General features: G+C 44.6%; 1 protein-coding gene across 3 annotated transcripts in view; it reads right to left on the bottom strand.

The window, feature by feature from the left end:
* The window catches only part of eno4 (enolase 4), a 76,550-nt gene that overhangs the window by 28,666 nt on the left and 20,432 nt on the right, over nt 1-27,452 (bottom strand). For 2 of the 3 annotated variants that reach the window (XM_039737226.1, XM_039737242.1), the window contains exons 4-7: nt 9,260-9,408; nt 4,023-4,192; nt 3,685-3,816; nt 2,858-2,926 (exon numbers count right to left, since the gene is read on the bottom strand). In XM_039737226.1, coding sequence (XP_039593160.1) covers nt 2,858-2,926; nt 3,685-3,816; nt 4,023-4,192; nt 9,260-9,408 — 520 coding nt within the window. The remainder of the gene's footprint in view (nt 1-2,857; nt 2,927-3,684; nt 3,817-4,022; nt 4,193-9,259; nt 9,409-27,452) is intronic. The other variant, XM_039737234.1, reaches the window with a different exon arrangement.

Here is a 27,452-nt window from a genome sequence, read left to right as displayed (position 1 = left end):
GATAGCCAACAAAAAGTCTTAACCTCATGTATTCATACAGAATGACATAACGGGGGTCTATGAAGACCAACAGCAAATAATATCAAAAATGTCCACAAAAAATCTCCTGTTACTCATTTCACATAAACCACACGTCAGGTCATCATCCAGTTGTATGCTCACAACATCCCAAACACATATTTACTGAAATATCCACCTTAATAAAAGGCTAATGTTTGAGCGTCTGTCTGGTTGTTATGTCTCTGTCATTCCAACAGATGGCACATCACAAACATAAACTCTGCTTTTATGAATGTCAAACAGCAGAAACATAGGCATTGCATTTGCCGTTTTAACAGAGGGTGCATCACAAACATTTGTAGTAATGCAATTTATTCCTACAAACGTTTGTGATGTGCCATCTGTTGGAGTGACCAATGCAATGCATTTTTTTTACTACATGCATTACAAAATACATTCCAATAGATGGCGCACTGCAAATCTTAAAATGGAGGCCAATGTTGATTACTTAGCTAGCGGTTAAATAAACACTCTGAGAATGGGCTCAAATGCAAACGAGGATTTGAATTAAAGACACCCCCAAATCATTGGCCAAGAGTCCATCTTATTTATTGGCTAGCGTTGTACTTCATGTAAACATTGCAAAGAGACCAGCCAAGGATTAAATGTTAAAGGAGTGTGAGGGAAAACGTTAATCAGGAAGAGAGTTCACTTCAGACGTGTGCGTTTGTGTGTGTGTGAGAGATGCTTCAACATACACAAGACCACCGCTAAGTAATCCTGAGCTACTCCAGTTGGGGATTTGAATATAAATATGACTAGCTGTCCCCTGCGGCTCTGCCCGCGTAGTAGTGAAACAGGACAAACTTTAAAAATCCATCCATCCATCCGTCATCCAACCCGCTATGTCCTAACTACAGGGTCATGGGGGTCTGCTGGAGCCAATCCCAGCCAACACAGGGCGCAAGGCAGCAAACAAACCCTGGGCAGGGCGCCAGCCCACCACAGGGCACACACACACACACCAGGGACAATTTAGAATCGCCAATCCTAACCTAACCTGCATGTCTTTGGACTGTGGGAGGAAGCTGGAGCACCCGGAGGGGAGAACATGCAAACTCCACGCAGGGAGGAACCGGGGAACGAACTACCCACTGCGCCACCGTGCCGCCCCTTAAAAATCAATATATAAATACAAAAACAATGTAATAACTTATATTGAGAAGAATTTATATTGATAGCTTTCGTATCAGAGGGCCTCTTGATATTCAGTATTTTTGGTTTTGCTATCAGGGTGAGAATGTAGCGGTGATCTTTTTGCAAAAATAGAAAAAGTTGGCAAGGTATCAGTGGCCAAGTGGAAGGTATGTACCCTAAAGTCAAACGTTGGCAGTGTGTCTGATCATATTCAGCTCTGATGGGAGAGCGTGGGGAGAACAGCACGTGGCAGTAGGAGAATGTACCCTCTAAAACAAACGTAGCTCTGATCTCTCTCTCTCAGAAACATCAAACGTTACTCGAGATGATAATGTCGGCTGAACAAACAGGAATTGCTAGCTAACCAGAGGTGAGGTGCGCTCCAACATGTGGCGAGAGGAAGAGCAACTTGAAGGAGGCTGGTGTGTGAGTGAGGAGGGCCCCGCCCAGCTCCATGCTCCCGAGGCCCCACCCAGCTCCATACTCCCGAGGCCCCGCCCAGCTCCATGCTCCCGAGGCCCCACCCGGCTCCATACTCCCAAGGCCCCGCCTGGCTCCATACTCCTGAGGCCCCGCCTCCCCTTGGCCCGAAGCTTTGCTCTCAGATTTGCGTTAATACATCGGCACCGCAAGCCAAATATGATACTTAGCGCAATGACAGAAGTCACAAAATGAACTGGAATGTTCAAGCAAATTATAGAAAAAAACCTGATCTAAATCCGTTAAGTAGTTCTCTCGTGTAAAGTGGACAGACAGATTTTTTATATATGGAGATGATGGGATGCCAGTCTACAATTTGCATGCTCGGTGGTGTCTGAGCGTGTTCAATTTTCATTCATGAAAGTGTTTTCTGGAAGCAGCTTATCTAACAACTAGAAAACACTCAGTCCTTGGTCCTCGAGGAGAGGTGGTTCAAGCACTTATTACAAAACCCCAGGCCACTCAGGCAAGGGCGCTGTCACCTCATTTGATTTTTTTCTTGCACTCCGAGTGAGTGACTTGTTTTTGCAATGAATGTGATCAATTGGCCTGCGCAGTGTGCTTCACTGTCAGCAGATGTCGCCGCTGTTCTTTTCCTGTCAGCCTTGAAGGGCGGTCAATCCACTGCTTGCTGTGAGAAAGACCTGAAGCCTAATTATGTGACCAAGGTAGCCCATACCTTCAATTTGTGGGTCGTAGTCTGCATATCATGTCATAAGTTCAAGGTTCAAAGCCTAGGAGTTTGTGAGATTTTGTGTTACAGACAGACAACCCTTAGCATTTTCTATATAGACACAAATGACACCAATCATCCCAAACATTATGGTGCCTTGAAATGGTGGGACCATGGAGAAAAAGTGTCGTCATTTCAACATGGTGTGACCGCAACGTATGCAAATCCCCTTACATGAAAGTCTGCAATGTGCATTTAATCACATGTGATTTGTTGGATTTGCTCCAGAGACCCTGGTTTTGCAGTTTTTAACTCTGGCCCAGCCACTTTTCCCCATTTGTGAATGCCAGGGTCAACACCAACTCTACATTACTCCAAAGTGACCGTGTTAGTGAGTGTGCCCTACGGTGACTGGCACCTCTTCCACAGGTAACCTTGGCTCTCTATGACACCATAAGCAATGTGTAGATGAAACAGAGGATTTCTGTGGAAGGTTAGTCATTTTACCCCGGCTTTGGATGCTGCGTCCAACTGTTTTGTCATCTGTGCCTGAAGTTGGCGGATCATTTGAAAACCCTGTCAAAAAAGGTAAACAAGTTGTATTATAATGATGTTCATTATGGACGTTCTTTGCTGGAAATGGAAAAGTCTTTTTACATTTTAACTTTTAGCAGAAATCTTTGTCTCAATGACTTACAAACAAAGTCTTTTAGACTTTCAGAACATGATATGATTAAACAGAAAAGCAGCACTGGCACTTTTAGCATTCGCTTACTGGTCATGGGTAGTAGTGCCCACCCTGCCAGTCTCCACTCCATCTACCTGCCCAGTCTCCATCCCAGCTGCCCACCTGTCTCATCTCCATTCTGCCCACCTGCTTGGTCCCCACCCTGCCCAGTCACCACCCCAATTGCCCGCCTGCCCAGTCTACAGTGCCTTGTCTCGCCCACCTGCCCAGTCCCCAATGCATTGAAACCGCCCACTTGCCCAGTCTCTAATGCCTTGCTCCGCCCACCTGCCCAGTCTCCAATGTTATGCCCCGCCCACCTGCCATGTATCCAATACCTTGAGTCTCCAATGATTTGCTCTGCCCACCTGCCCAGTCTCCAATGTCATGCTCCACCCAGCCACCCCATCTCCAATGCATTTCCCCACCCACCCACCTGCCTAGTCTCCAATATCATGCCCCGCCCCTACCCAGTCTCCAATGTCATGCCCCATCTACCTGCCCAGTCTCCAATGCCATGCCCCGCCCACCTGCCCAGTCTCCAATGCCACGCCACGCCCCGCCCACATGCCCTTATACCATTCAAAGTGCCTGTGGCTTTCTTTACTTGTTTAAATGTCAGCCCAGGCGCTGGGATTGCAATCACTTCCTTCATCAGATTGAGTTTCCCAGGGGATAATTTTCCACAAGATATGACGGTTATCATTGGTAATGGAATATTCAATTCACTCACAGGCTGCTGAAAAATAAATAAACAAGATATATGTATAAAATGCCTGTTGTCCAAATTGCTATATTTATTGTACAGGAAGAATAAAAGCCACATGTTATAGACACCTGTATAAGATTATGGTGGGGGAAAAAAGGGTCATTTTAAGTAAACTGCCCAACATACACTAAAAGGGAGGAGATCTTGAAGCCATAATTTAAAGAAATTGCACAAACCTGAGGCTGTTTCAGTGAGGCTATGTGCTTGTAAAGCGGGACGCTCCTTAAGGTGGCTGCTGCTTTGGCCACGGCGAGTGAAACGGACCCAACTGCCTCGCTGCCCCGCAGCACGGGCTCCTGAGGCTCGGCCGGAGGAATGGGCTTCTCAGAAATGTTGCCCTTTTTAGCTGTAAAGATGAAAAAAAATCTGAACTTACCAAAAATTTGTGTTATTTGTGTATTAATCAAATACATAGAAGACTCTGTTTTGATTGCTTTAATGATTATTGATCATTGATTATCAGTACATTGGAGCAGACAATTAAATGTAACTCCACGGTGAAAATGGGCAGTCATCCATCTTTCCTTTACAGCACCCTAGGGAGACTGGGCCTATCCTCGCAGCAGTGAGCACAGGGCAGGAGCAATCCCTGCCCCACTCAGCGTGGGCCAATGTGTAAACCCACCTGAGCACAAGGGGCACATGCCAGGCCCACATACAGTAAGCCATCACTTTGTGGAGGTTTGTCATTAAATCTGGTCGGTCCGTGCAGCGTTTGTTTGTATTCCTGTGCACTAAAATTCCTATCCAAAGAGTGCTATGTGTTGGAATGTGTCCGAGGGTCACTGTGAAAAAAATAACCCCCTCTCGTGTCCAAGTCATTCCGAGTTGTTTTAGCTGCTGTAATAAGAAGAGACACGAGGCATGGCAAGGTTTGGGGCAGCCACCCGTTTAATGCGGTTTCCTGGCTGCAAAAGCAAATGATTCACACGACAGAGTCCAAAACAGAACTGCCTCCCAGAGCAAAGGCGGGACGCTTTATAGGACGTTGGGCGGACGTGATGTCGTCCTCGGGGCCGGACGTGATGTCGTCCTCGGGGCCGGACGTGATGTCATCCTCGGGGCCGGAAGTGATGTCATCCTCGGGGCCGGGACCGGAAATAGTGTGTCCCGCTTCTTGGTGGTGGCTCCTGGTGGGATTTCCCGGGAAAGACCTGTAGGGAACTTAGAAAGAGCGTCAGCGTACCCCGCAACCCCGGGCAGATGTATAATCAGTCCTCTCTAAGCCCTTCAGCTGCCTCCTATGCACACGTGTGTGACACTTTGTCTTCAGTGTCTACCATCCCTCCAATGTTAGTGTTATCTGCAAATTTGGCAAGTTTACTATGGACACTGGAAGCAGCTTAATAAAAGGACACATCTGGGAGTCCGTCTGGGTGCTACGTCTCTGTTATCCAACAGATGGCGCATCACAGACGTTACGAATCCCATACCAAATGGCAGATAACAGAGAGATCTTCAGTGTGGGACTCTATGAAAGGCTTTTTGGAAGTGCCAATACACAAGTCAAAGGTAAAAAAAAAGACAAAAACAAGAACAGAAGCAAATAAATCTAAGAGCCATATCAACCGGACAGACTTGCTGCACTGCAAACGTTAACGTTAAAGGAGTGGTGGAAGAAGAAGAAGAAAGAGGTGTGGTGTGTTTTGGTGGGTGTACTTGGGACTGCATTGTGCCTGTGGGGATCACGGGGAAGAGATGCCCCACAGGTGAAGGAAAATCAAAACTTCTTGGTTTTTATACGTGCCTCCGGTGTAAGTCCGTGTCAGGTCAGGCGCCTATATAGCGCCTTTTACAACACTCAATGAACCAGTGAAGGGTCTGCTGTCGGCTTCAGAATATAAAGGCAGGGGGCGGTCCTTCAGCAGTGACATCAGAGTGCCTCAGCTTCTTTCGGCTCCACCCACGACGAGCATAAGAGAACAGCACATAATCCATCCATCCATTATCCAGCCCGCTATATCCTAACTACAGGGTCACGGGGGTCTGCTGGAACCAATCCCAGCCAACATGGGGCGCAAGGCAGGAAACAAACCCCGGGCAGGGCGCCAGCCCACTGCAGAACACATAATCCACAGAATAAATTCACAAGGCAACATAAACAAAAAAATGCATAATTACAATAACTATAAGACAAATAGTACTTTAAAATAAACAAAGGAGACATGAAAAAAGAAAAAATGAGCAGGAGCCAGCGAACACACACAACTAGAGTGACCTGTTATTTTGAGACCACGTGGTGCGCTCAGTCCACCGAGACCAAGAGGTCTAATGGTCACATTTCTTTTTTTGTGGTTAACAATGAATCACTTTCTCCCATGGTGCAGTTTTGTGAGGGCACCTCCATTCTGGCCTTCATACACACATCTTCAGATGCATCATCAGTGACGTAGCCCCGGGTCACTGGGCACTTGGGGTCTTTCAGCCTCATACACCCTCGCCCGTGTGACCCAGCAGAAGCTGATCAGGCCTTCAGAGAGCGACAGGTTGAAGAGGTGACCTGACTGGAGTGTTTAAAATGATGAAGTGAATCAGCCCAGTGGATCGAGACGGTGACTTTAAAATGAGCTCATCAAGAACACGGGGACACGGTTGGAAACTTGAGAAGGGGAAATTTCACACCAACATTGGAAGGTTTTTCTTCACACAGAGAACCACAGACACTTAAGTGACCAAGTAGTGTGGCAGACAGCAGGACTTTAGGAACCTCCAAAACTCGACTTGATGGTATTTTGGAGGAATTAAGTGGACAGGACTGGTGAGCTGTGTCGGGCTGAAGGTCCTGTTCTCATCCAGATTGTTCCTCACCTTTTGTCCGAGTTAACATCAGCCCAGGGCCTCACTTCTCCTTCTCCTCCACCACTGCCATCTTGAGACCCCCGTTTGCTGCCTCTGTGCTTTTCTCGATGGTCCAAATTCTTCAATCCAATGCGATTCAAAGTTGTGTAACAATAAAACGTCATCTCTGAGAGGTGAAAATATTTCTATAGGTGCCGTGTGTTCCCCGACCGCTTTTTGACGTTTCTTCTCGCCGCCACCTCCATTACTCGACATCTGCCTCGTTTTATGGCAAACAAACAAACAGGTGTCAGGGTGACTTTAAACTGGCGCGCCCCACAGGGTACTGGCATACCATACTCAGGTGGGCTCCTGAGCTGCTGTAACTCTTCCAAACGAAAAGCAGCAGGTGAGTCTACTTTTACACATTCCTCTTAATTTAAAACACACTGCTGTCGATTTAAAGAAAGAGTCTTGTGAGGGAATGCTGCCCTCTCCAGGGTTTTGTTCTTGCCATGCAGCCAGCGCTGCTCCTAAAATGCCCACCCGCAGTGAACCCCCAAACTACAGGGCGAGTCAAAATTATGTTAACATTCGAATGGTGGGAACAATTTATTCACAAAGCAGACTTCATACGTGCAAGATGATTTACAGGAAAGTCTCAACGTGTCAGCCATCAAGTTCAACGCACAAAAACCAAGAAGCAACGGTGCCATTTACAGCTCGGAGTCACATTTCTTGGAGAACAGATGTCACCACCAGTGTTGTGTACGAACGAGTTCAAAAGACGCCTTCATTGAACAAACTCGTTTTTCTAAGAACTTAACGTATCGTATTTGCAAGTGAAGAACTTGAACGAGAGCGAGTTCAGTGTTAGGTGACATTCTGGATCGGGTTTAGGTCCACGTTAAACTGTAATGTAGGGGTGGAGACGACTCTGAATACGATATTCGGGTAAGCACAAATAGTGGATTTTTACAAATATTTATTTCGTACGAATTTTTTGCCATCTATTTGTATTCGGAAAAAATAACATAAAACCAAATCGGCCCTGTCTGTGTCTGCCTGCTTGTGCTTAAGCTGCACCGCCGCTGACACCAGCACGAGGTGAGGCTCCGCTTTCGCTTTTAGGAAAACGTTGTACTTCATGAGGCCACTTTATATTTTTCCCGGTTGGACGTGCAATCTGTGGCGCGAATTTTGACCGGCAGAGTAAAAGGTTAGTTCACCTGCACGCTGCTCCCACAGTCACCATTTGTGTCACACGGTTGGAAGTGGAGCGGTAATTTCTAAGTGCATCTATTTAATTTCTTTTTTGACCGGAAGGATATTTGCATATATGATTATACATGTTTGTGCCAGGGTATAACTCAATAAAGTGTATTTAAATATAAAAAGTCGTCATAATTGTTGTTGGGGTGGGCTGGCGCCCTGCCCGGGGTTTGTTCCTGTGTTGGCTCCAGTAGACCCCCGTGACCCTGTAGTTAGGATATAGCAGGTTGGATAATGGATGGCTGGATGGATAATTATTGTACTTTATTGAAGAACACCTTAATGTCCTATAATATAAGGCATGCAAACTGAAAAAGTAAACTCATGGGTCATTGATTCTCACTCGTTAAAAAATACAAAATGAACTGAACGTGAATTACCGTATATACTCACATTTAAGTTCTCCCGCAGATAAGTCGGGATTTCATCGTATAATTTCCGGTATTTTATAATGTTGGACGTAGAAGTCGAATGTGGAAAACTCCCGCTATTGGTCCAAGAGATTACGATTTGTTAACGCCCACCCGAGAGAGTAACCACGGGGCACACGGCCTCTTTTTTATGTATTGTGTCGACCACACGGTAATACCTGAGCTCTTCTGAAGCGACGTTAGCACTGAATTGTGTTTTGTGTATCTCACACCCTCATACACCTTCATCATAAGAGCATCCCTGATCTACGATGGAGCGTTCGATCAGAAGAAAATATGAAGCTGGTGTGAAATTAAAAGTCATTGAAGTGGTGAAAGAAACTGGTAACTGAGCTGCTGCAACAAAATTTGATGTGTCTGAGAAACTGGTGCGAGATTGGAGGAGACAAGAAGATGATAAAAAAAAAATGTAAGTGTCGTAACTTTGAACGGGCGTACAAGTCGGGGTCTGATTTTATGATGGATTTTTTGGGTTTCAAGACCCGACTTATACGTGAGTAAATACGGTAGTTCAGAATTGAAATGGTGAACTATGAACGTGAGTCCATTCATTTTAATCAGTGTGAACTGATCCCTGAGTGAGTTCTTGTGAGCTGTGAATACCGCAGTCCGTATTCTGTCCTTCAGGTCGTTGACATCACGACCTGTCCTGCCATACATGCGCTCCTTCAGCACACCCCATAACCAGAAATCACAGGGTGTCAAATCAGGGGAGTGTGGAGGCCGTGGCAATGGTCCACCACGACCTCTCCATCGACCTGTGGTCGACATAAACATCCTCCATTAGTGTTAACGTCATTGTGACTCAGCCTGTCTATTAGGTGGGCTTGTCAGGTTAAAAGAATTGACAGTTCCAGAGATGACGACGCGTCCCACCTGGTGAGTGCTGGGGGGGCAGCAGTCTGCCCTACACAAAATCAAACCATCCTCACCTTTACCACTGGCAGCTTTCTCCTTTTTTCCAGAGGAAGGCACTGGTGGCTTAGCAGGAGACTCGGCGGGCATCACTTCTTCGCTTCTTTGCTCTTTTTCCTTCTGGAGTCGTTCCTGCTCTTCCACAAACTGAACTTTGAAGAAGTTGCTAGAATTCCAAAAAAAAAAAAAAATGATGAAGAGGAAGATGAAGAAAGGGAAACTGGGACAAACAGGAGCCACCCTGTCAAGCGTGAGTAAGCCGCTTCAATCCGGGGATAAATTAACCTGTAAAGTGCCTCTGTGAACAGAGAAAAAAAAGAATTCTTAAGTAATTAAAAACAAAACTGATCATTTTATTATTCACATTTATTGTAATTGAAAACTGTCAATCAATTTCCTCATTTTGTGTGATTAAATGGTAATGAATTTCAGCATTTTAATTGATTAAAGAATGCAATTTCTGCGTTTTCGGTGATTAAATGTGAGGAATTTGGTGCATTTTCATTAATTAAAGAGTACCTTAAGGTTGAGCGTTTTGAATGATTGAAATGCATTTGTTTAATTAAAGCACCCCGTGTTCCACATTCTAAACGCCGTCGGCCTCGTCGGTTCAGCTCGGCCTCGGCACCACGGGTGACCCCAGAGTAACACACTTGACGGGAAAAGAAAAGTGGCTTTGAAATGTAGGACGCTGGAGCGATGCGTGTAAAGGGGGACGTCTTCTTCACTGACCGTCCATGAATTTACCTGAGGGACGGATGCTTGTTGTAGACGCTGCATCAGTAGAAACCAAAACGTGAGATACCAGGTTACCATCTGATGTGGCAGCCTCAGAGGAACCATCATGTTAAAGACAATCACGTCGTCCTCCCCTGAAAGACGCATAAGAAAGTCGACGCTTCCTCAGACGATCGGCCAAAGTTCAGTTTAGCCTGTGGCTCTTTGTCTGAGACCAGAACTGTTTGGTTACACAACATGGTTCCTGACGTCAGGGCCGAGCCTGGTACGTTAGCTTCACGTTCCTGCCACCTTACACTCCAAATCGTAACCTTAGATCTTCAAATGAGGGTCTGCATAGAATTCCAAGAGCTAAACTTAAAAGAAGTGGTGAGGCGGCCGTCTGCTGTGATGCACCTAAAATCTGGAATAGCTGACTGATAGAAATTCGGCAGGCTGAGAAGGTGGATGACTTTTAAAAACAGCTGAAAACACATTACTTTAACATGGCTTCTTCATAGCTTCATTTTAGTGTAACCCTGATATTCTGTATATTCATTGATTTATCGTTTTTTTCATGGCTCCACAGTCCGTACTAACCCCTACTTTCTCTGCTGTTCTTTTTCTGTGGTGGCAATCTATGCCAACCACCACCTGATCAGGGCACCATGCAGTCCCTACACTGATGGCTTGAAGGCCACATGTCCACATGACCAGCATCTTCTAATTCTATCACACGAAGCCTGAAAACCATGAGGACTGATTGAGATCATTGCTGTGAGGTAGAATGGCAAGCGGTGGCTGGGTGGTCTCGTGGCCTTGGAACCCCTGCAGATTTAGTTTTTTTTTTCTCCAGCCCTCTGGAGGGTTTTTTTTTTTTCATTTTTTCTGTCCTCCCTCCCAGAATTTTTTCACTTAAGAAATATCGCAAAAGTTAGATCCCTTATAACTTTGCAATATGCTAAAAAATGAATTAATTGCCTTTGTTTTTAGTCGATTAAATTATTGTAAAGCAATCCTCTCAGGACCACCCAAAAAAGACTTCAATCAATTACAACTAGTGCAGAGTGCAGCTGCTAGAATTTAAACTAGGAAAAGAAAATCCGAGCCCATCACACCAGTCTTAGCGTCACTGCACTGGTTACCTGTGCCAGTTAGAATTCAATTGAAAATACCGCTAATGGTTTACAAAGCCTTCAATAATCTGCTCCATCTTATATTTCAGAATGTCCCTCACCTTACACTCCAAATCGTAACCTCAGATCTTCAGATTAGGGTCTAATTAGAATTCCAAGAGCTAAACTTAAAAGAAGTGGTGAGGCCACGGGTGGCCTTCTGCTGTGATGCACTTAAAATCAGGAAGAGCTGACTGAGAGAAATTCATACAGTGGGGCACCTTGAAAAACGGCTAAAAACTCGTTATCGTAACTTGGCTTTCTCACGGCTTCATTTTAGTGTAACTCTGATATTCTGTATATGCATTGAATTATCGTGATCATTCAGGGTGGCTCCACAATCCATACTAACTCCTACTTTCTCTGCTGTTCTTTATCCGGTTTTCTGTGGTGACGATCTGAGCCACCACCACCTGATCAGGGCACCATGATGTCCCTCCATTGATGGACTGAAGGCCACATGGCCAGCATCGTCTAATTCTTTCACGTGAAGCCTGAAGACCAAACCATGAGGACTGATTGAGATCATTGATGTTAGGTAGACTGCTCAGTGGGGTGCTGGGGGGTCTCATTGCCTCAGAACCCCTGCAGATTTTGGGTTTTTCTATCAGGACTTACTATAGATAGATAGACTTTATTCTTTTTATTTAGTATTGCCTAATCTTATTTTTATATTTTTCTTGTCTCTTCCTTCATCTTGTAAAGCACTTCGAGGTACACCAACTGTATGAAAACGTGCTACAGAAATAAATGTCGTTGTTGTTCCTGGGAGTTGAGGAGTCTCGGCTCATTCCATTTGATAACCATTGATCTGCCGGGGTTTAGTGGCCAAGTGGTGCTCCATATTGGGTAAGTAGTTTGTACAAAAGGACAGAAGCAGACAGGAACACCATGAGGATTGGGGAGATTCTGAGGAAATCTCGGGTGGCACAGTGGGTAGCGCTGCTGCTGCCTCGCAGTAAGGAGAGCTGGGTTCACTTCCCGGGTCATCCCTGTGTGGAGTTTGCATGTTCTCCCCGTGTCTGCGTGGGTTTCCTCCCACAGTCCAAAGACATGCAGGTTAAGGCGCATTGGTGTTTGGGTATGTGTGCCCTGTGGTGGGCTGGCGCCCTGCCCCGGGTTTGTTCCTGCCTTGCGTCCTGTGCTGGCTGGAATTGGCTCCAGCAGACCCCTGTGTTAGGATATGGCGGGTTGGACAATGACTGACTGAGGAAATCTCTCGTAACACGTCTGTGCTCTTAGCCATTACCCACTATGTGCTGTGATTCTGTGGTGACAGAATGTGTGTTCCTGTATAATACTAAGCACCACAAACCACATCTGATCTTTCACAGACTGAATGTTCACATTTCCTAAGTACCTCCCATTGTCCCAGTGTGCTGCCGAGGTGTCACCTCTGCACTCGGGTCCCAATCCAGGTGGTTCACCGTGTGGCAGGTGTGGTGAGGTGCGATGAGCGTGTGCTACCAACTGTTGTTGTTGCGAGTATTCGATTATAGTTAGGCTTTGAATTAAGTGTAACACATTAAGTTAAGCTGCTTAGCCCCGGAGGTTTTATTATAAAGCACACGCTAGTCAAATGGCGCTTAACCTCGGAGGTCACATACTAAAGCGACTATTAGCCACAGTCGCCTCTCTTTCTAACCAACAACAATAAGTCAATGCTAATGCAAACATACAATAACTTATAATCAATTTATAACTTGCAGTAAACTAATCTTTAAATATTAATAATAAATTAGAGTCAGATTAAAAGATCCACACACTTATTCTCAGGTTAGGTCAAGTTAGGGAGTTTGCACTACATGACAAAGCAGCCCGGGATCCTGGATTTGGCAACCACCCAGGCAGGCACGCAGTCTAGAAATGACCCTCCATCTGCTGCAGCCAGGTGTTATGTGGGCGTCTCCTTGGCCTGGTCCAGCCACTTGGGTCCTCAACAATGAGGGTCTTGTGAGCCAGACCACCTCTCTGGGAATTGCCCCACATGGCCGTAGTGCCGTAACTGACGCTCCCTCACAATGCAGGTCATGTGCCTCATTCTGGACTCCATGAGCAACACAAAGTCACACCAGTGGTACCCAAGGACTCTCTGAAGAGACACAGTACTGAAGGAGTCCAGTCTTCATCTCAGGTCACTGGATAGCACCCATGTCTCACAATAATATAGCAAGACAAGAAGCACCAGGACTCTAAAGACTTGGACCTTCGTCCTTTCTAGTGACCTCATGACCCCTCATGCTCTCCCAATCCGTCTACTGACTTCATAGGAAGAGTCACCAGAGGCGTGAATGTCACTGCCGAGGTAAGTAAACCTCTCGACGAGGTCTCTCTGCAGACAGACTGACACACTGCTGATGGACACGCCCAAGAGGTCATTAAAGGCCTGGATGTTGGTTTTTATCCCGGACACTCAGACTCCTCGCTCAGTCTCTCGAGAGCCCCGATCAGAGCCTCCATTGACTCTGCGGAGATCACAGCATCGTCAGCAAAGTCAAGATCAGTGAATCTCTCTTAACCTTTTTAATTTTCTTATAAATCGCACCTGTCCAGGTTCGGCAGGAAGCAGATAACTCATTTTTTGAGTTTAACCAGGAGATACGTGCAAAAGGCAAAACAAAATGAACAAAATCCAAACAAAGCGATGGAAACCCTGACAAGACGCAAGAAGCCCAGTCAAAATCCAGGCAAGAATCTAAAAAGCAGACAAGACATGAAAGTCGATCACCAACAGAGAATTACTACGTACGAGGGTTTTGAAAGATTTATCTGCAAATCGGCTGACCCATCTGCTGAGGCCATGACCCCAGAGACCACGCCCCTAGAAACACAGAATGCAACCGTAACAACGGTTACAGAAAATGGCTTCCACTATAGAAAAAGGCTGTAAGACCCCATGACTCAGCCCTGATCATGACAGCACCCAGCCAGCGAGGTTTAACAGCAGCGACTCCTCTGCACAATCCATTAAGGTCAGAATGGCAGCCCTACGTCTCGTCTCCCATACACGTTCTACACAAACAAGTGTCGGCTTCGTCACCTTTTATAAATATGCAGACAACACGGCACTGGTGGGACTCTTAAAGGCTGGCGCTCCAGTCACTTGCAATGTTGACAGAGAAGTAGACGACTTTACCAAACAGCGCTCTAAAAATTTCTTCGCAATAAAAGCAAAGAGAACCAGAGAGACGGTTATTGATTTTAGGAAAATAAAAAGACAGAAGTCCTATGTACGGAAACAAATGGCCAACTAGTAGAACGAGTCACAGCCTCCAAACAGTTAGGTTAGGGGATGGAAAGCCAGTTGTGTTTCAATGAAAGTGCTTTACGTACTGCTAAAAAACGAGAAGAGGCCGAACGACTTTAGCATGAACTGCCATATTCTCCATAGGTTTTACTAATCTGTGACCCATTTCTTAAAAAGCCCTCGATGATCCCAGACAGCCAATACACCAGGGGTCTCCAACACGTCGCTAGCGAGCTACCGAGAGCTCGTCACCCCCTTTCCAAGTAGCTCGCCAAAGGGTTAATGAATCCTACATAAATTTGATTAGTCAAATTAGGGGTGGGCGATCTTTCCAAAGAATCATATCACGATCCTTTTAGCACAAAATCACAATCCACAATCTGAATTACAATCTGTCTTTTCAATCTGGCATACACTTAAGAGAATATCCAGACTCAAACTCATCAAGACCTAAGTAACAGTTTATTTTATTTAGTTTATTTATTTATTTAGTTTGGTTTTATTTACTATTTTAAATATCAAATTCAAAAGTTGAATTCAATTGTTCTCTCGTTCGCTAGCTAAGTGGAGTTAATGAACACACCCCGAAACTGACGAGAGAGTGAGTGAATGAGGAAGGTCCATCCCCTCGGCCCGCTGCGTGTTTCTCGGATTTGAGCAAATAAATCATTACCGCCAGCGAACTCTGATACAAAGCGAAATGAGAGAAGTTGCAACATCAACCGGAATGTTCAAGCAAATTATAGAAAAAAAACCCAATCTAAATCCGTTAAGTAGTTCTCGTGAAAAGCGAACAGACAGACATTGAATGTTATATATTATATATTAGTAAACCTTCAAAATAATGTACAGTTAAAGTCTCAACAGCATTCTCAGCATTTCTAGAGCTTAGTAGAGCCAGATAACTAGAAGAATCTTCAGCAAGCAGCTCTGAAAATGTCTGCTTTGTTTGGGTCTCCATATCTCTGTGAGTCTGACGTGAACGTCATGAAATGAATGTCATGTCAGCGGATCGTAAAGACTGCCCAGCAGATCATCGGCTGCTCTTTACCCTCACTAGATGAACTGTACAACTCTCGCTGCCTCAGAAAAGCAGAAAACATCTTAAAAGACTCCTCGTACCCCGCTCATGACATGATCCAACTGTTACTGTCAAGCAAAAGATAGAGGAGCATCAATACAAAGACAAATAGACTGAAGAACAGTTTCCACCCTGTTGCTATTAGGGCACTGAATGCCACCTAATCACCTCCAATGCAGCAGTGCAATAGATGACATCTTGTGCAATAGTGTTTCATGTTCAATCAAGGTCTTATGTTGAATATCTACGTTCTACCTTATTTCTTCTTATCTTTATCTTATCAAGGAACTGGTGGTGGATTTTAGGAGGACCAGGCCTCTCATGGACCCCATGATCATCAGAGGTGACTCTGTGCAGAGGGTGCAGACCTATAAATACCTGGGAGTGAAGCTGGATGATAAATTAGGCTGGACTGTCAATACTGATGCTCTGTGCAAGAGAGGACAGAGCCAACTATACTTCATTAGAAGGCTGGCGTCCTTCAACATCTGCAATAAGATGCTGCAGATGTTCTATCAGACGGTTGTGGCGAGTGTCCTCTTCTACGTGGTGGTGTGCTGGGGAGGCAGCATAAAGAAGAAGGACGACTCACACCTGGACAAACTGGTGAGGAAGGCAGGCTCTATTGTAGGCACTGTGCTGAACAGTTTGACATCCGTGGCAGAGTGACGGGCACTGAGCAGACTCCTGTCAATCATGGAGAATCCACTGCATCCACTGAACAGGATCATCTCCAGACAGAGGAGCAGCTTCAGCGACAGACTGCTGTCACCGTCCTGCTCCACTGACAGGCTGAGGAGACCCCACACTATGCGACTCTTCAATTCCACCCGGGGGAGTAAACGTTAATATTATACAAAGTTATTGTCGGTTATACCTGCATTTCTATCACTCTTTAATTTAATATTGTTTATTTTTATCAGTATGCTGCTGCTGGATTATGTGAATTTCCCCTTGGGATTAATAAAGTATCTATCATATAGTGCCTTTCACATCTATCTATCTATCTATCTATCTATCTATCTATCTATCTATCTATCTATCATATAGTGCCTTTCATATCTATCTATCTATCTATTATATAGTGCCTTTCATTTCAATCTATCTATGTATCTATCTCTCTAACATATAGTGCCTTTAATATCTATCTATCTAACCCAACGGCAGAGCTGGACTAGTTGCAGCCACTCTTCTTACACCGCGACTGTTTTTGTTTTTGCCGATTCTTTATGCCATTTTGCGTTGTTTTTATGAAAGGACCAAAAGTAAACAGGGTTGGCCGAGTTGGCACCCTGAAATTCTTCCGTTGTCAGCCTTTCACGTCCTCAGATGACCACAGTATTCAGTTGACATGTTGCTCCAAGTGCAATCTGACTACAGAATGTCAATTTCTAATTGACCTTTTCATTTTTATACAATTGAAACAGATATGAGGTCAACATTAGTCACCACGTGGACATTTCTTTGTGTTACACGGATTGTTTCACTGGGAGCTACCATTTCAAAGGGCGTTCATGAGAAATTCCCTACAGGGAGACTTCTATTTTACGTCTGTCCATACCACGTCAGAGCAGTCGGATTCCATACATTTCCAGCTCTGTAAGACTTTCTATGACATTTAAGCACAAGCAATAAGAACCTCGACTATGAAACTTCAATATTAGGCTCAGGGGTATCCCATTTTATGAATCATCACCGAGGTGTTTGGAGTCCACCTATGGACAATTCCAATGCTTGGAAAGGATTAGGAAAGGCGAACGCCCGTCTACCGAAAGTCCACACTTGAGCAAAAAACAAGCCATGATGTTGAAGGAACTGCTTGCAGAGCTGAGGGTCAGGACTGAGCCGAGGCCCAAATCCTCCGAAAGGCGACAAACAAACGTCTGCAAGATTGAAGGTTCCTAAGGGCACAGCAGCCTCTGTAATTTTTAAATGAAGGGAGTTTGGAACTACGATGGGTCATCTTAGAGGTGGCCACTGAGTAATCAGCAGAGTAGGGCCTTGACCAAGAACCTGATGGTAACTATGGCCGACCTATACGGAGATGAATGAAACACTCAGAGGGAGAGCCATCACTGCAACACTCCACAGATCTCAGCTTTATGACAGAGTGGCCATATAAGTTACTCCTCAGTAAAAGACACATGGAAGCCCAAGTGGAGTCTGCAAAAAGCCACTTAAAGGACTCTCAGATTATGAGAAATGAGATTATCTGGTGTGGTGAAACCAAGATTAATGTCAGGAGGAAATCAGACGCAACTCGTCGCCTGTACAATATCATTCTAATGATGGGGCTGTTATTCAACAGGAGGGACTGCAAGACTAGACAGAGCTGTGGGAAATAGCAATGGACCAAAGGACAGAGATAACCTTAAAGAAAACCTGCTTCAAACCACAGAGGACCTCAGACTGGGCCAAAGATTCTCCTACCAACAAGACAATGACAAGGAAAGACAACTCAAGAGGAGCATCTCTGGGAATGTTCTTGACTTGCCCATCCACTTGAATACAATCAAAGATCTCTGGAGAGACCTGAAAAGAGCTGAACACTGATGGTCTCCAGCCAACCTGACAGAGCTTGAGAGGATCTGCAGAGAAGAGTGGCAGAAAATCCTCAAATCCGTTTGTGTGGAGCTTTTCAAATCAAGGCCAGGCAGAGCTGGTCACTCCATTAGGTGACACCGTCATCTGCGAGGCGCCATTAATAAAAGTAAAAGAGCGGCCACTACACTAAGGGGTACACTAAGGGGTGCATGCTCCTTAAAGTCTGCGATGTTTGTGGTACTGAAGTGGATACTGAGGGGGGCAACCCCGCTAGGTCGTCAAGGTCTAATAATACAGTTATGGGGCAATTAGGGCTCCAAATGGGCCTCCACTGGTACTGAACCCAAGAAGACCACAGGCTGGAATCACTCTGGGGGTGGCTTTGACCGATCTGAAATAAAGGGTCTCGATATCTGTGTCAATGGGGCAGATAGATAGATAGATAGATAGAAAAATCTGGATGAGAGCAGGTCATTCAGCCCACCAAAGCTCACCAGTCCTGTCCACTTAATTCTTCCAAAAAACATCAAGTCGAGTTTTGAAAGTCTCAAAAGTCTTACTGTCTACCACACTACTTCATTGTTTATTCCAAGTGTCTATCATTCTTTGTGTAAAGAAAAACTTCCTACTGTTTGTGTGAAATTTACCCTGAACGAGTTACCAATTGTGTCGTCGTGTTCTTAATGATCTCATTTTAAAGTCACCGTCTCGATCCACTGGACTAATTCCCTTCATAATTTTAAACACTTCAGTCAGGTCTCCTCTTAATCTCTAAAGGCTCAGCTCTTTTATTTTTCCCCCCTCATAATTCATCCCCTGTAGCCCTGGACTCAGCCTAGTCTTCTGTGAGGATTTAATGGATTCCAGATTATCTGACACTCCACCCATCTTGGTGTCATCTGCAAACGTAACTAGCTTATTACTAATATTCCCATCTAAATCTAATATATAAAGCAGAGTCGAGGTGTGTATGTATGTGTGTTTGTTTGTCCTCCATACAAAGCTGCACCGGGCGTCCGATCGCCACCACACTGGGCATGGGACTCCTTTGTGACCAGGAGGAGGTCATGGGGTATGTTTGGTTGGGAAAAATGTTTGTGGTGAACCACAGGGCACCTTTTCACCGACACGTTCGGCACATGTCCCCATACTTAAGATGGCCTCATGTTGCAAAAGAACTTCACCGCGGTGCCATCTAGCAGCAGCTTTGGTCGCTGTGCATTGCTCTTTACCCATGTTTCTTTAAATTGCCAAGAGATGGCAGAAGTGTCCAAGTATGAGAAGGCCGACTGCTTTCATTGGGTGAAGAGGAACTGCTGTACGGATATACAACGTCAACGACCCAGTGCGCGTGACCGGCTCACACACCCGCGTTTACGCATGTCACACTCCCACACGCGTGACTGACAGTGCTGTATTTCATTCGCCAACATCCGTTATATGGCAGCACATTTGAACACAGACTCGCCTTAAAAAGACAGCATCCTTCCCCCACCATTTTCCCCAACCACAGCACCGGTTGTATGTCACTTCTCTCTGTAGTTACCATCGCCAACGTCCATTAGATGGCATCACGGTTCAACACAGACGCTCCTTACAAACACAGAACCCCTCCCCTCCATTCTTTCTCAGCGGCTTACGATTTCAGTGTTGCTCTTTCTGACTGACTGCTACTATTTGTTCGCTTTCCACCGTATTGTAAATAACGTAAATTCATCTCACCCTGGTGCTAATACTGTACGTAATACCATGTAACACATTATAATTGTCCTACTTTTTACTAATATATCGATGTCACCGAAAAAAAGACATAGAATTGGAAGGTCCACTTCAGATGCCACAACAACGTCTATTATAAGGGCGTCTGAAATGCCATAGCACACAGAATCCAGAGTGGAGGAACTTACAATAAAATGTCAATCAGAAAAATCTTTGTTCTATTTCTAGGTTCTGTTTCTTTCATTTGGGAAGTTCACCGATTATAGATTCCTGGGCAACGCCGGGTACTCCTGCTAGTCATTTATATACATTAAAAATAGTAGCTGCCCCACCACTGCCCCCTGCTGGTCACCACTCTTAACATCGGCTATTTCTGATGAGGTTCCTCACACCATCACCCTCTGCTCCCTGTGTCTACGCCAATTCTGCACCCATCTAAAAACATCACCCTGAACTCCCGAGTCTTTTAGTTTGATGCCCAGCCTCTCATGTGGCAACTTATCAAATGATTTCTGAAAGTCCACATAAATAATATCATCTGCTCCACTTTGATCGTATTCTTTTGTTGCTTCCTCATATAATTACAGCATGTTAGTAAAACATGACCTTCCTCTTCTGAACCCATACTGACTGTTCAGAAAAACTCCTGTACTTGCCATGAGCTACTAATTTTATCCTTAATAATTCCTTCCATTAACTTACTTGGGATGCACATTATGCTTACTGGCCTATAGTTGCTTGGATCTGCCTGGCCATCTCTTTTATCTAACGGGATAATATTTGCTATTTTTCAGTCTTTCTGAATTTCACCGGTGTACAGTGACTTCCTAAAAATGTGTGTCAAAGGTTTTTCTCTGTACTCACTAACCTCCTTAAGAACTCAAGGGTAAACATTATCTGGTCCTGGTGATTTGTTTGATTTCAGCCTATTTAATCTCAGCAGTACTTCTACAATTTCCAAAACCTTCAGAACTTCATTAGTAGTCCCATTTACCGCTGGGAGGTTATCCACTTCTTCACTTGTGAAGACCTCAGAAAAATTCAAGTTTAGAGCATCCACTATTTCACTGTCTGTATCTTTTAATTTCCCTTTACTGTTCCTGATGCACTTCATCTAATCCTTGACTGTTCCTTTACTACCAAAATATTGAAAGAATCACTTAGGATCATCTTTAGCCTTATCTACTATATTCTTCTCCAACTGTCTTTTAGCCTACCTAATATCCTTCTTAATGGTTGCCCCTCCTGTTCTCATACACCCTTTGATCCAATTTGGAGTTATCAGTCTTATTCACTTCATACAGCTGTTTCTTCCTTTGCAGCTTCTTTTTTAATACTTTATTAACCCACTGCGGATCTTTTTTAAATTTCCTATTAATTTCAAATTGAGGTATGTCCCTGTCCTGCAATACATGTAAAACTTCCTTAAACCTGTTCCACTACGACTTTGCTGCATCTGCTCAAAATTTTCCCTACCAAAGTTAAGCTTAACAATTTTAATCTTTACATCCACACTCTTACAAAAAACTGGTAACTGTACTATATTATGGTCACGTGGCCCTAGTGGTTCAATCACCTCTACACCTTCAGTTCTATCCTGATTATTACAAAATACTAAATCCAGACAGGCTTCAACCTGTGTTGGTGCTTTAACATACTGAGTTAAAAAACAGTCACTGATTACTTCTAAAAACACCTTGTGCTCCTGCATTTACAAGGTTATCCCAGTTAATGTTCAGATAGTTAAAGTCGCCCATGACTATAATATCCCCCTGTAAACTTGCCTTTTTAATATTGCTAAAAAGATGTGTGTTAAAATTACTGTCTGCATTAGGCGGTCTATAACACACTCCTAAAATAAGGCCTGTTTCCTTAATGCTTTCCAGGTGAAGCCACACGTTCTCACTAAGATGAGGCTCATCGTCCAACTGAAGAGGACTTGCAAATAAATTCTGTTTGACACAAACGGCAACCCCACCTCCTTTTTTGATTCTCTCTACCCTTCCTCAAAAATGTGTATCGCTCTATTTTACACTCATTCCTATCTTTGTTTTTTTAGATAAGTTTCCGTTTTTGCTCTAATTTCACAATTATGGTCTGCTACATACAACTCCAGTTCACTTGCCTTATTTATGATACTTCTAGTATTAAGCCAAGCTATTTTTAAAGTGTTACTTCTTCTACATTTAAATGTTGGGTTAGAATGTACATTACTACGCATTTTTATTTTATTAGATCCTTCATGTATAGATCTTAACCTGGCCTGTCCTAAACTACTGTAGATAGATAGATAGATAGATATAGTGGATCGGAAAGTATTCACAGCGCATCACTTTTTCCACATTTTGTTATGCTACAGCCTTATTCCAAAATGGATTCAATTCATTTTTTTCCTCAGAATTCTACACACAACACCCCATAATGACAACGTGAAAAATGTTTACCTGAGGTTTTTGCAAATTTATTAAAAATAAAACAACTGAGAAATCCCATGTACATAAGTATTCACAGCCTTTGCTCAATACTTTGTCGATGCACCTTTGGCAGCAATTACAGCCTCAAGTCTTTTTGAATATGATGCCACAAGCTTGGCACACCTATCCTTGGCCAGTTTCGCCCATTCCTCTTTGCAGCACCTCTCAAGCTCCATCAGGTTGGATAGGAAGCGTCGGTGCACAGCCATTTTAAGATCTCTCCAGAGATGTTCAATCGGATTCAAGTCTGGGCTCTGGCTGGGCCACTCAAGGACATTCACAGAGTTGTCCTGAAGCCACTCCTTTGATATCTTGGCTGTGTGCTTAGGGTCGTTGTCCTGCTGAAAGATGAACCATCAACCCAGTCTGAGGTCAAGAGCTCTGGAGCAGGTTTTCATCCAGGATGTCTCTGTATATTGCTGCAGTCGTCTTTCCCTTTATCCTGATTAGTCTCCCAGTTCCTGCTGCTGAAAAACATCCCTACAGCATGATGCTGCCACCACCATGCTTCACTGTAGGGATGGTATTGGCATGGTGATGAGCGGTGCCTGGTTTCCTCCAAACGTGACGCCTGGCATTCACACCAAAGAGTTCAATCTTTGCCTCATCAGACCAGAGAATTTTGTTTCTCATGGTCTGAGAGTCCTTCAGGTGCCTTTTGCCAAACTCCAGGCGGGCTGCCATGTGCCTTTTACTAAGGAGTGGCTTCTGTCTGGCCACTCTACCATACAGGCCTGATTGGTTGATTGCTGCAGAGATGGTTGTCCTTCTGGAAGGTTCTCCTCTCTCCACAGAGGACCTCTGGAGCTCTGACAGAGCGACAATCGGGTTCTTGGTCACCTCCATGACTAAGGCCCTTCTTCCCCAATCACTCAGTTTTGATGGCCGGCCAGCTCTAGGAAGAGTCCTGGTGGTTTTGAACTTCTTCCACTTATGAATGATGAAGGCCACTGTGCTCATTGGGACCTTCAAAGCAGCAGAAATTTTTCTGTAACCTTCCCCAGATTTGTGCCTCGAGACAATCCTGTCTCGGAGGTCTACAGACAATTCCTTTGACTTCATGCTTGGTTTGTGCTCTGACATGAACTGTCAAGTGTGAGACCTTCTATAGACAGGTGTGTGCCGTTCTAAATCATGTCCATTCAACTGAATTTACCACAGGTGGACTCCAATTAAGCTGCAGAAACATCTCAAGGATGATCAGGGGAAACAGGATGCACCTGAGCTCAATCTGGAGCTTCATGGCAAAGGCTGTGAATACTTATGTACATGTGTTTTCTCAATTTTTTATTTTTAATAAATTTGCAAAAACCTCCAAAATGTGGAAAAAGTGATGCGCTGTGAATACTTTCTGGATGCACTGTATATAAATAGATAGATAGATAGATAGAGGGTGGTCGAGATCTAATTATGCAATTATGAAAAGGCGAACACATCGCACCTGCTGTTTGACTGACAACCATCTCCCCGCCATTTTGGAATGCATGGCAGGTTCTGTCATCTATCACCAACAAAAATATTTTTTTGGGAATTCTCTATGTAATAAACTTAGTACGTTATAGCGTAATGAAAATTGCACAATTAGATCTGGATCACCCTATAGATAGTGAAAGGCACGATTTAACAGACAGACAGACACACACATAGTAAAAGGCACTATATGACTGAAGCTTTCTAAATAAATAAGTTAATTTCTTAATGAGGGAAAAAGTAACCACAATGATTTCAGCACAGGGAGGCAACACAATGTGTAAAAAGTGAAAGAATAATTTCCAAATCCACTGTATATGCATATACAATTCAGGGTCCCGGTGGGCCCAAACCAATCCTGGCAACATCAGCTGTAAGGCAGGCCAAATGACTACAATCAGGGTGCAGGCCACTGCAGGGCTCACACCCACAATCCCTTTCACCAAGTTCAATTCAGAGTCACTGACAATGACATGTTCTCCATTCACCACAGCCTGTCATTCTTTAAGATGTTCAGGTGATTTTGTGCCATGTGAACCATCGCTCAGTTAACTGCACAGCCACAGCATTCAGGAGCCACATGCACAGGACAAAGCCTCCAGGCACGTGCTGCGAGATGACATCTCTTTATTGCGCAGCCTCCAATGCTGCTCAGGCTTTCTTTTCACTGCGATGACCACAAGTGTTGTCACAGAGTCGCCACATCGAGTCTGGCCAGAACATCCCTTCACTCAAATTCAGCTGTGTTTGGGAAGCCTTCATGTTCTCCTGATATCTGCTTTGGTTTGGCTGCTTCGGCTGTATACGGCATCCCAAAGACATGCAGGTCACATGATCGGTTAACTACAGACTGGCCTGCTGGGACCCCCACTCTCGGGGGTTGCTGCCTTGCACACAGACTAACCAGCGATTAACTGGCGGTGGGCAGAGCATGAATTGATGGCGTTTGTGCTGAAGTGTCTACTTTTTTGTTGAATAAGAATCTTGCGTCATCTTTCTCAGAATTCATTTCTTGTTGGTCAGCAGTTGGTCTTCATTTCTGTTCAATTTTATTAATCTGCTGTACATCACATGCAGCTTGGAAAAGCCAGAAAGGAGTCAATAAAAATGTAAAAGTCAAACATAAGAAATGCACTTACAAATAAAACACATGAAAAAGGAAACAGTAAATGCAGTCAACTTGAACCTTTCCAAGTAGCGGTTAAAATATTTTACGAACATTTTGATTAATTTGGAGATAAAATGAGAGAGTCTTGTGACAAGCAGAACCCTAAATAGTGATAAGGGTAGGAAACCTCTAAAGATTCACAAGTCAGGCCAGGACCTTCATTAGTCTGCTTAAAAATAGGCCTCACTTCAGGAAGCCTGACCCCAAACTCCATAGATAGTATTCGGCCTGCACAGTCCCAAAATGGAGAGCTGGCTTTAGAATTCAAAAATATTTTAAGGGCCCCAAAATATATTAAAAAAAGTCCCTCAGGGGAGAGGAACTGTCAAACCTCTGGCATGAGAGACAATCCCAATACAGAATATTTGATTTGAGTTTAACAAAAGAAGAAAAAAACTAGCAAAAAGACCAAAAATTAGGCAACAGACTTGCCAAAAAGGGCTAGTTAATGCCAATATCTAATTAGCCAATCACATGGCAGCAACACTGTGAAGACGACCTGCTAAAGTTCAAACTGAGCATCAGAATGGGGAAGAAAGGTGTCATGGTTGTTGGTGCCAGATAGGCTGATCAGAAACTGCTGATCTACTGGGAGTTTCACACAAAACCATCTCAGGGTTTACAGAGAATGGTCAGAAAAAGGGAAAATATCAGTGAGCAGCAGTTCTCTGGATGAAAATGCCTTATTGATGTCAGAGGAGAATGGCCAGACTGGTCTGAGCTGATAGAAAGGCAACAGGAACTCAAATAAGCGCTTGTCACAACCAAGGTGTGCAGAAGAGCAGCTCCGAACTCGCAACACATCGGACCTTGAAGCAGGTGGGCTACGGCAGCAGGACACCACAGCGGGTGCCACTCAACTAAGAACAGGCAACTGAGTCGACAATTCACAAAATTCACCAAAATTGGACAATAGAAGACTGCAAAAATGTTGCCTGGTCTGATGAGTCTCGATTTCTGCTGTGATATTCAGATGTTGGGGTCAGAATTTGGCATCAACAACATGAAAGCAAGGTTCCATCCTGCCTTGTATCAACAGTTCAAACTGGTGGTGTGATGGTTTCTGTGATATTTTCTTGGCACACTTTTGGCCCCTGTGGTACCAACTGAGTATTGTTTAAATGCCACAGCCTGCCTGAGTATTGTTGCTGACCATGTCCATCCCTTTATGTCCGCAGTGTCCCCATCTTCTGATAACGACCAGCAAGATAATGCGCCATGTCACAAAGCTCAGATCATTTCAAACTGGACTCTTGAGCACAACGATGAGTTCGCTGGACTCAAATGCCGTCCACAGTCACCAGATCTCAAACCAGTTCAGCACCTTTGGGATTTGGTGGAGAGAGAGATTTGCATCATGGATGTGCAACCAACAAATCTGCAACAAGTGCATGGTGCTATCCTGTTAATATTTACCAGAATCCCTGAGGAATGTTTCCAGCACCTTGTTGAATCTATGCTATGAAGAATTACGGCAGTTCTGAAGGTAAAAAGGGGGTCCAACCCGGCACTAGCAAGGTGTACCTAATAAAGTGGCCCCTTAGTGTAGGCTGTTAATACTCATTATTAATATTTAACAGTATAAATGTTTAAGTCAGTACAATTATCAGACAAGGCCTTTGCATGAAGGTAGCACCTCGCTGAAAATCCAAAGCAGGAACTTACTGTCCAGCTAGCCTGGGGGAATACAAGCAGAAAGTGAACATGGCTAAACCGGGGTGGGATTGAGGGACTGGAGTTGTGCCTGTGCAGGATTGGTATGAAGTAGAGAGATGGCTTATCCGATTGGTCTGGGAGGCAAATCAAGGAAGGTAAAGACAGGGGTAACCAATTCAGTTTCTTTTCCCAGCTGTTTTTTTCCATCCATGGAGGAGAAGACCAAGTCTCACTCCAGGCAGCCATATGTCTGCCTGCCCTAAGAAGAAAATCAAGAGTAGTGTCAGGGATGCCAGGGGCAACGACCCGGCCGGGACGCCTTGAGGGACCGGAAGAGGGTCTACGCCCGCCCTGGATCACATGGGGACTGCCATCCTGGTTACTTTGGGGCCCAACCCTGTAGGGACCCGTGGTCACCGCCAGGGGGCGCCCCAATGCCTTGGGGATCCTGGACCTTAGCACTTCCGCCACACCAGGAGAACAGAAGGGACACCCGAAGAGCTTCCGGGAGAACAGCCGGGAGTCCAGGGAGGAATGCCGGGAAACATCTGGAGCTCATCCGGGATGATATAAAAGGGGCCGTCTCCCTTCCTTCGAGGCTGGAGTCGGGTGGAAGCAGGAAGAAGCAAGAGAGGAGAGTGGAGGTGGCCCGAAGAGAAGGCATTGTGTGGCCAGGACTGTGTTGGGGTTTGTGTGTGTGCACTTTTGGACTTGTAAATATTATATATAGTGTAAATAAACGTGTGGTGGTGGAATTGCAACATGTCTGCCTGTCTGTGTCTGGGCCGCGTTCACAGTAGCTACAAGTTCACGCACCACCTAAAACGTCACGTCTAGCACTATCAGGTTGTGTAGTTTACAAGCCCACATTCGATTTGCTTTTGTTTATGGCACTTATTATGATATTTGAAGAAGATTAAAACATTGTTTATAATGTATGAATAAATGTACACCTTTCT

This window comes from Polypterus senegalus, chromosome 1, assembly GCF_016835505.1.
Source record: "Polypterus senegalus isolate Bchr_013 chromosome 1, ASM1683550v1, whole genome shotgun sequence".
NCBI classification, from domain to species: Eukaryota; Metazoa; Chordata; class Cladistia; order Polypteriformes; family Polypteridae; genus Polypterus; species Polypterus senegalus.
This window is presented reverse-complemented; position numbering and strand designations above follow the sequence as displayed.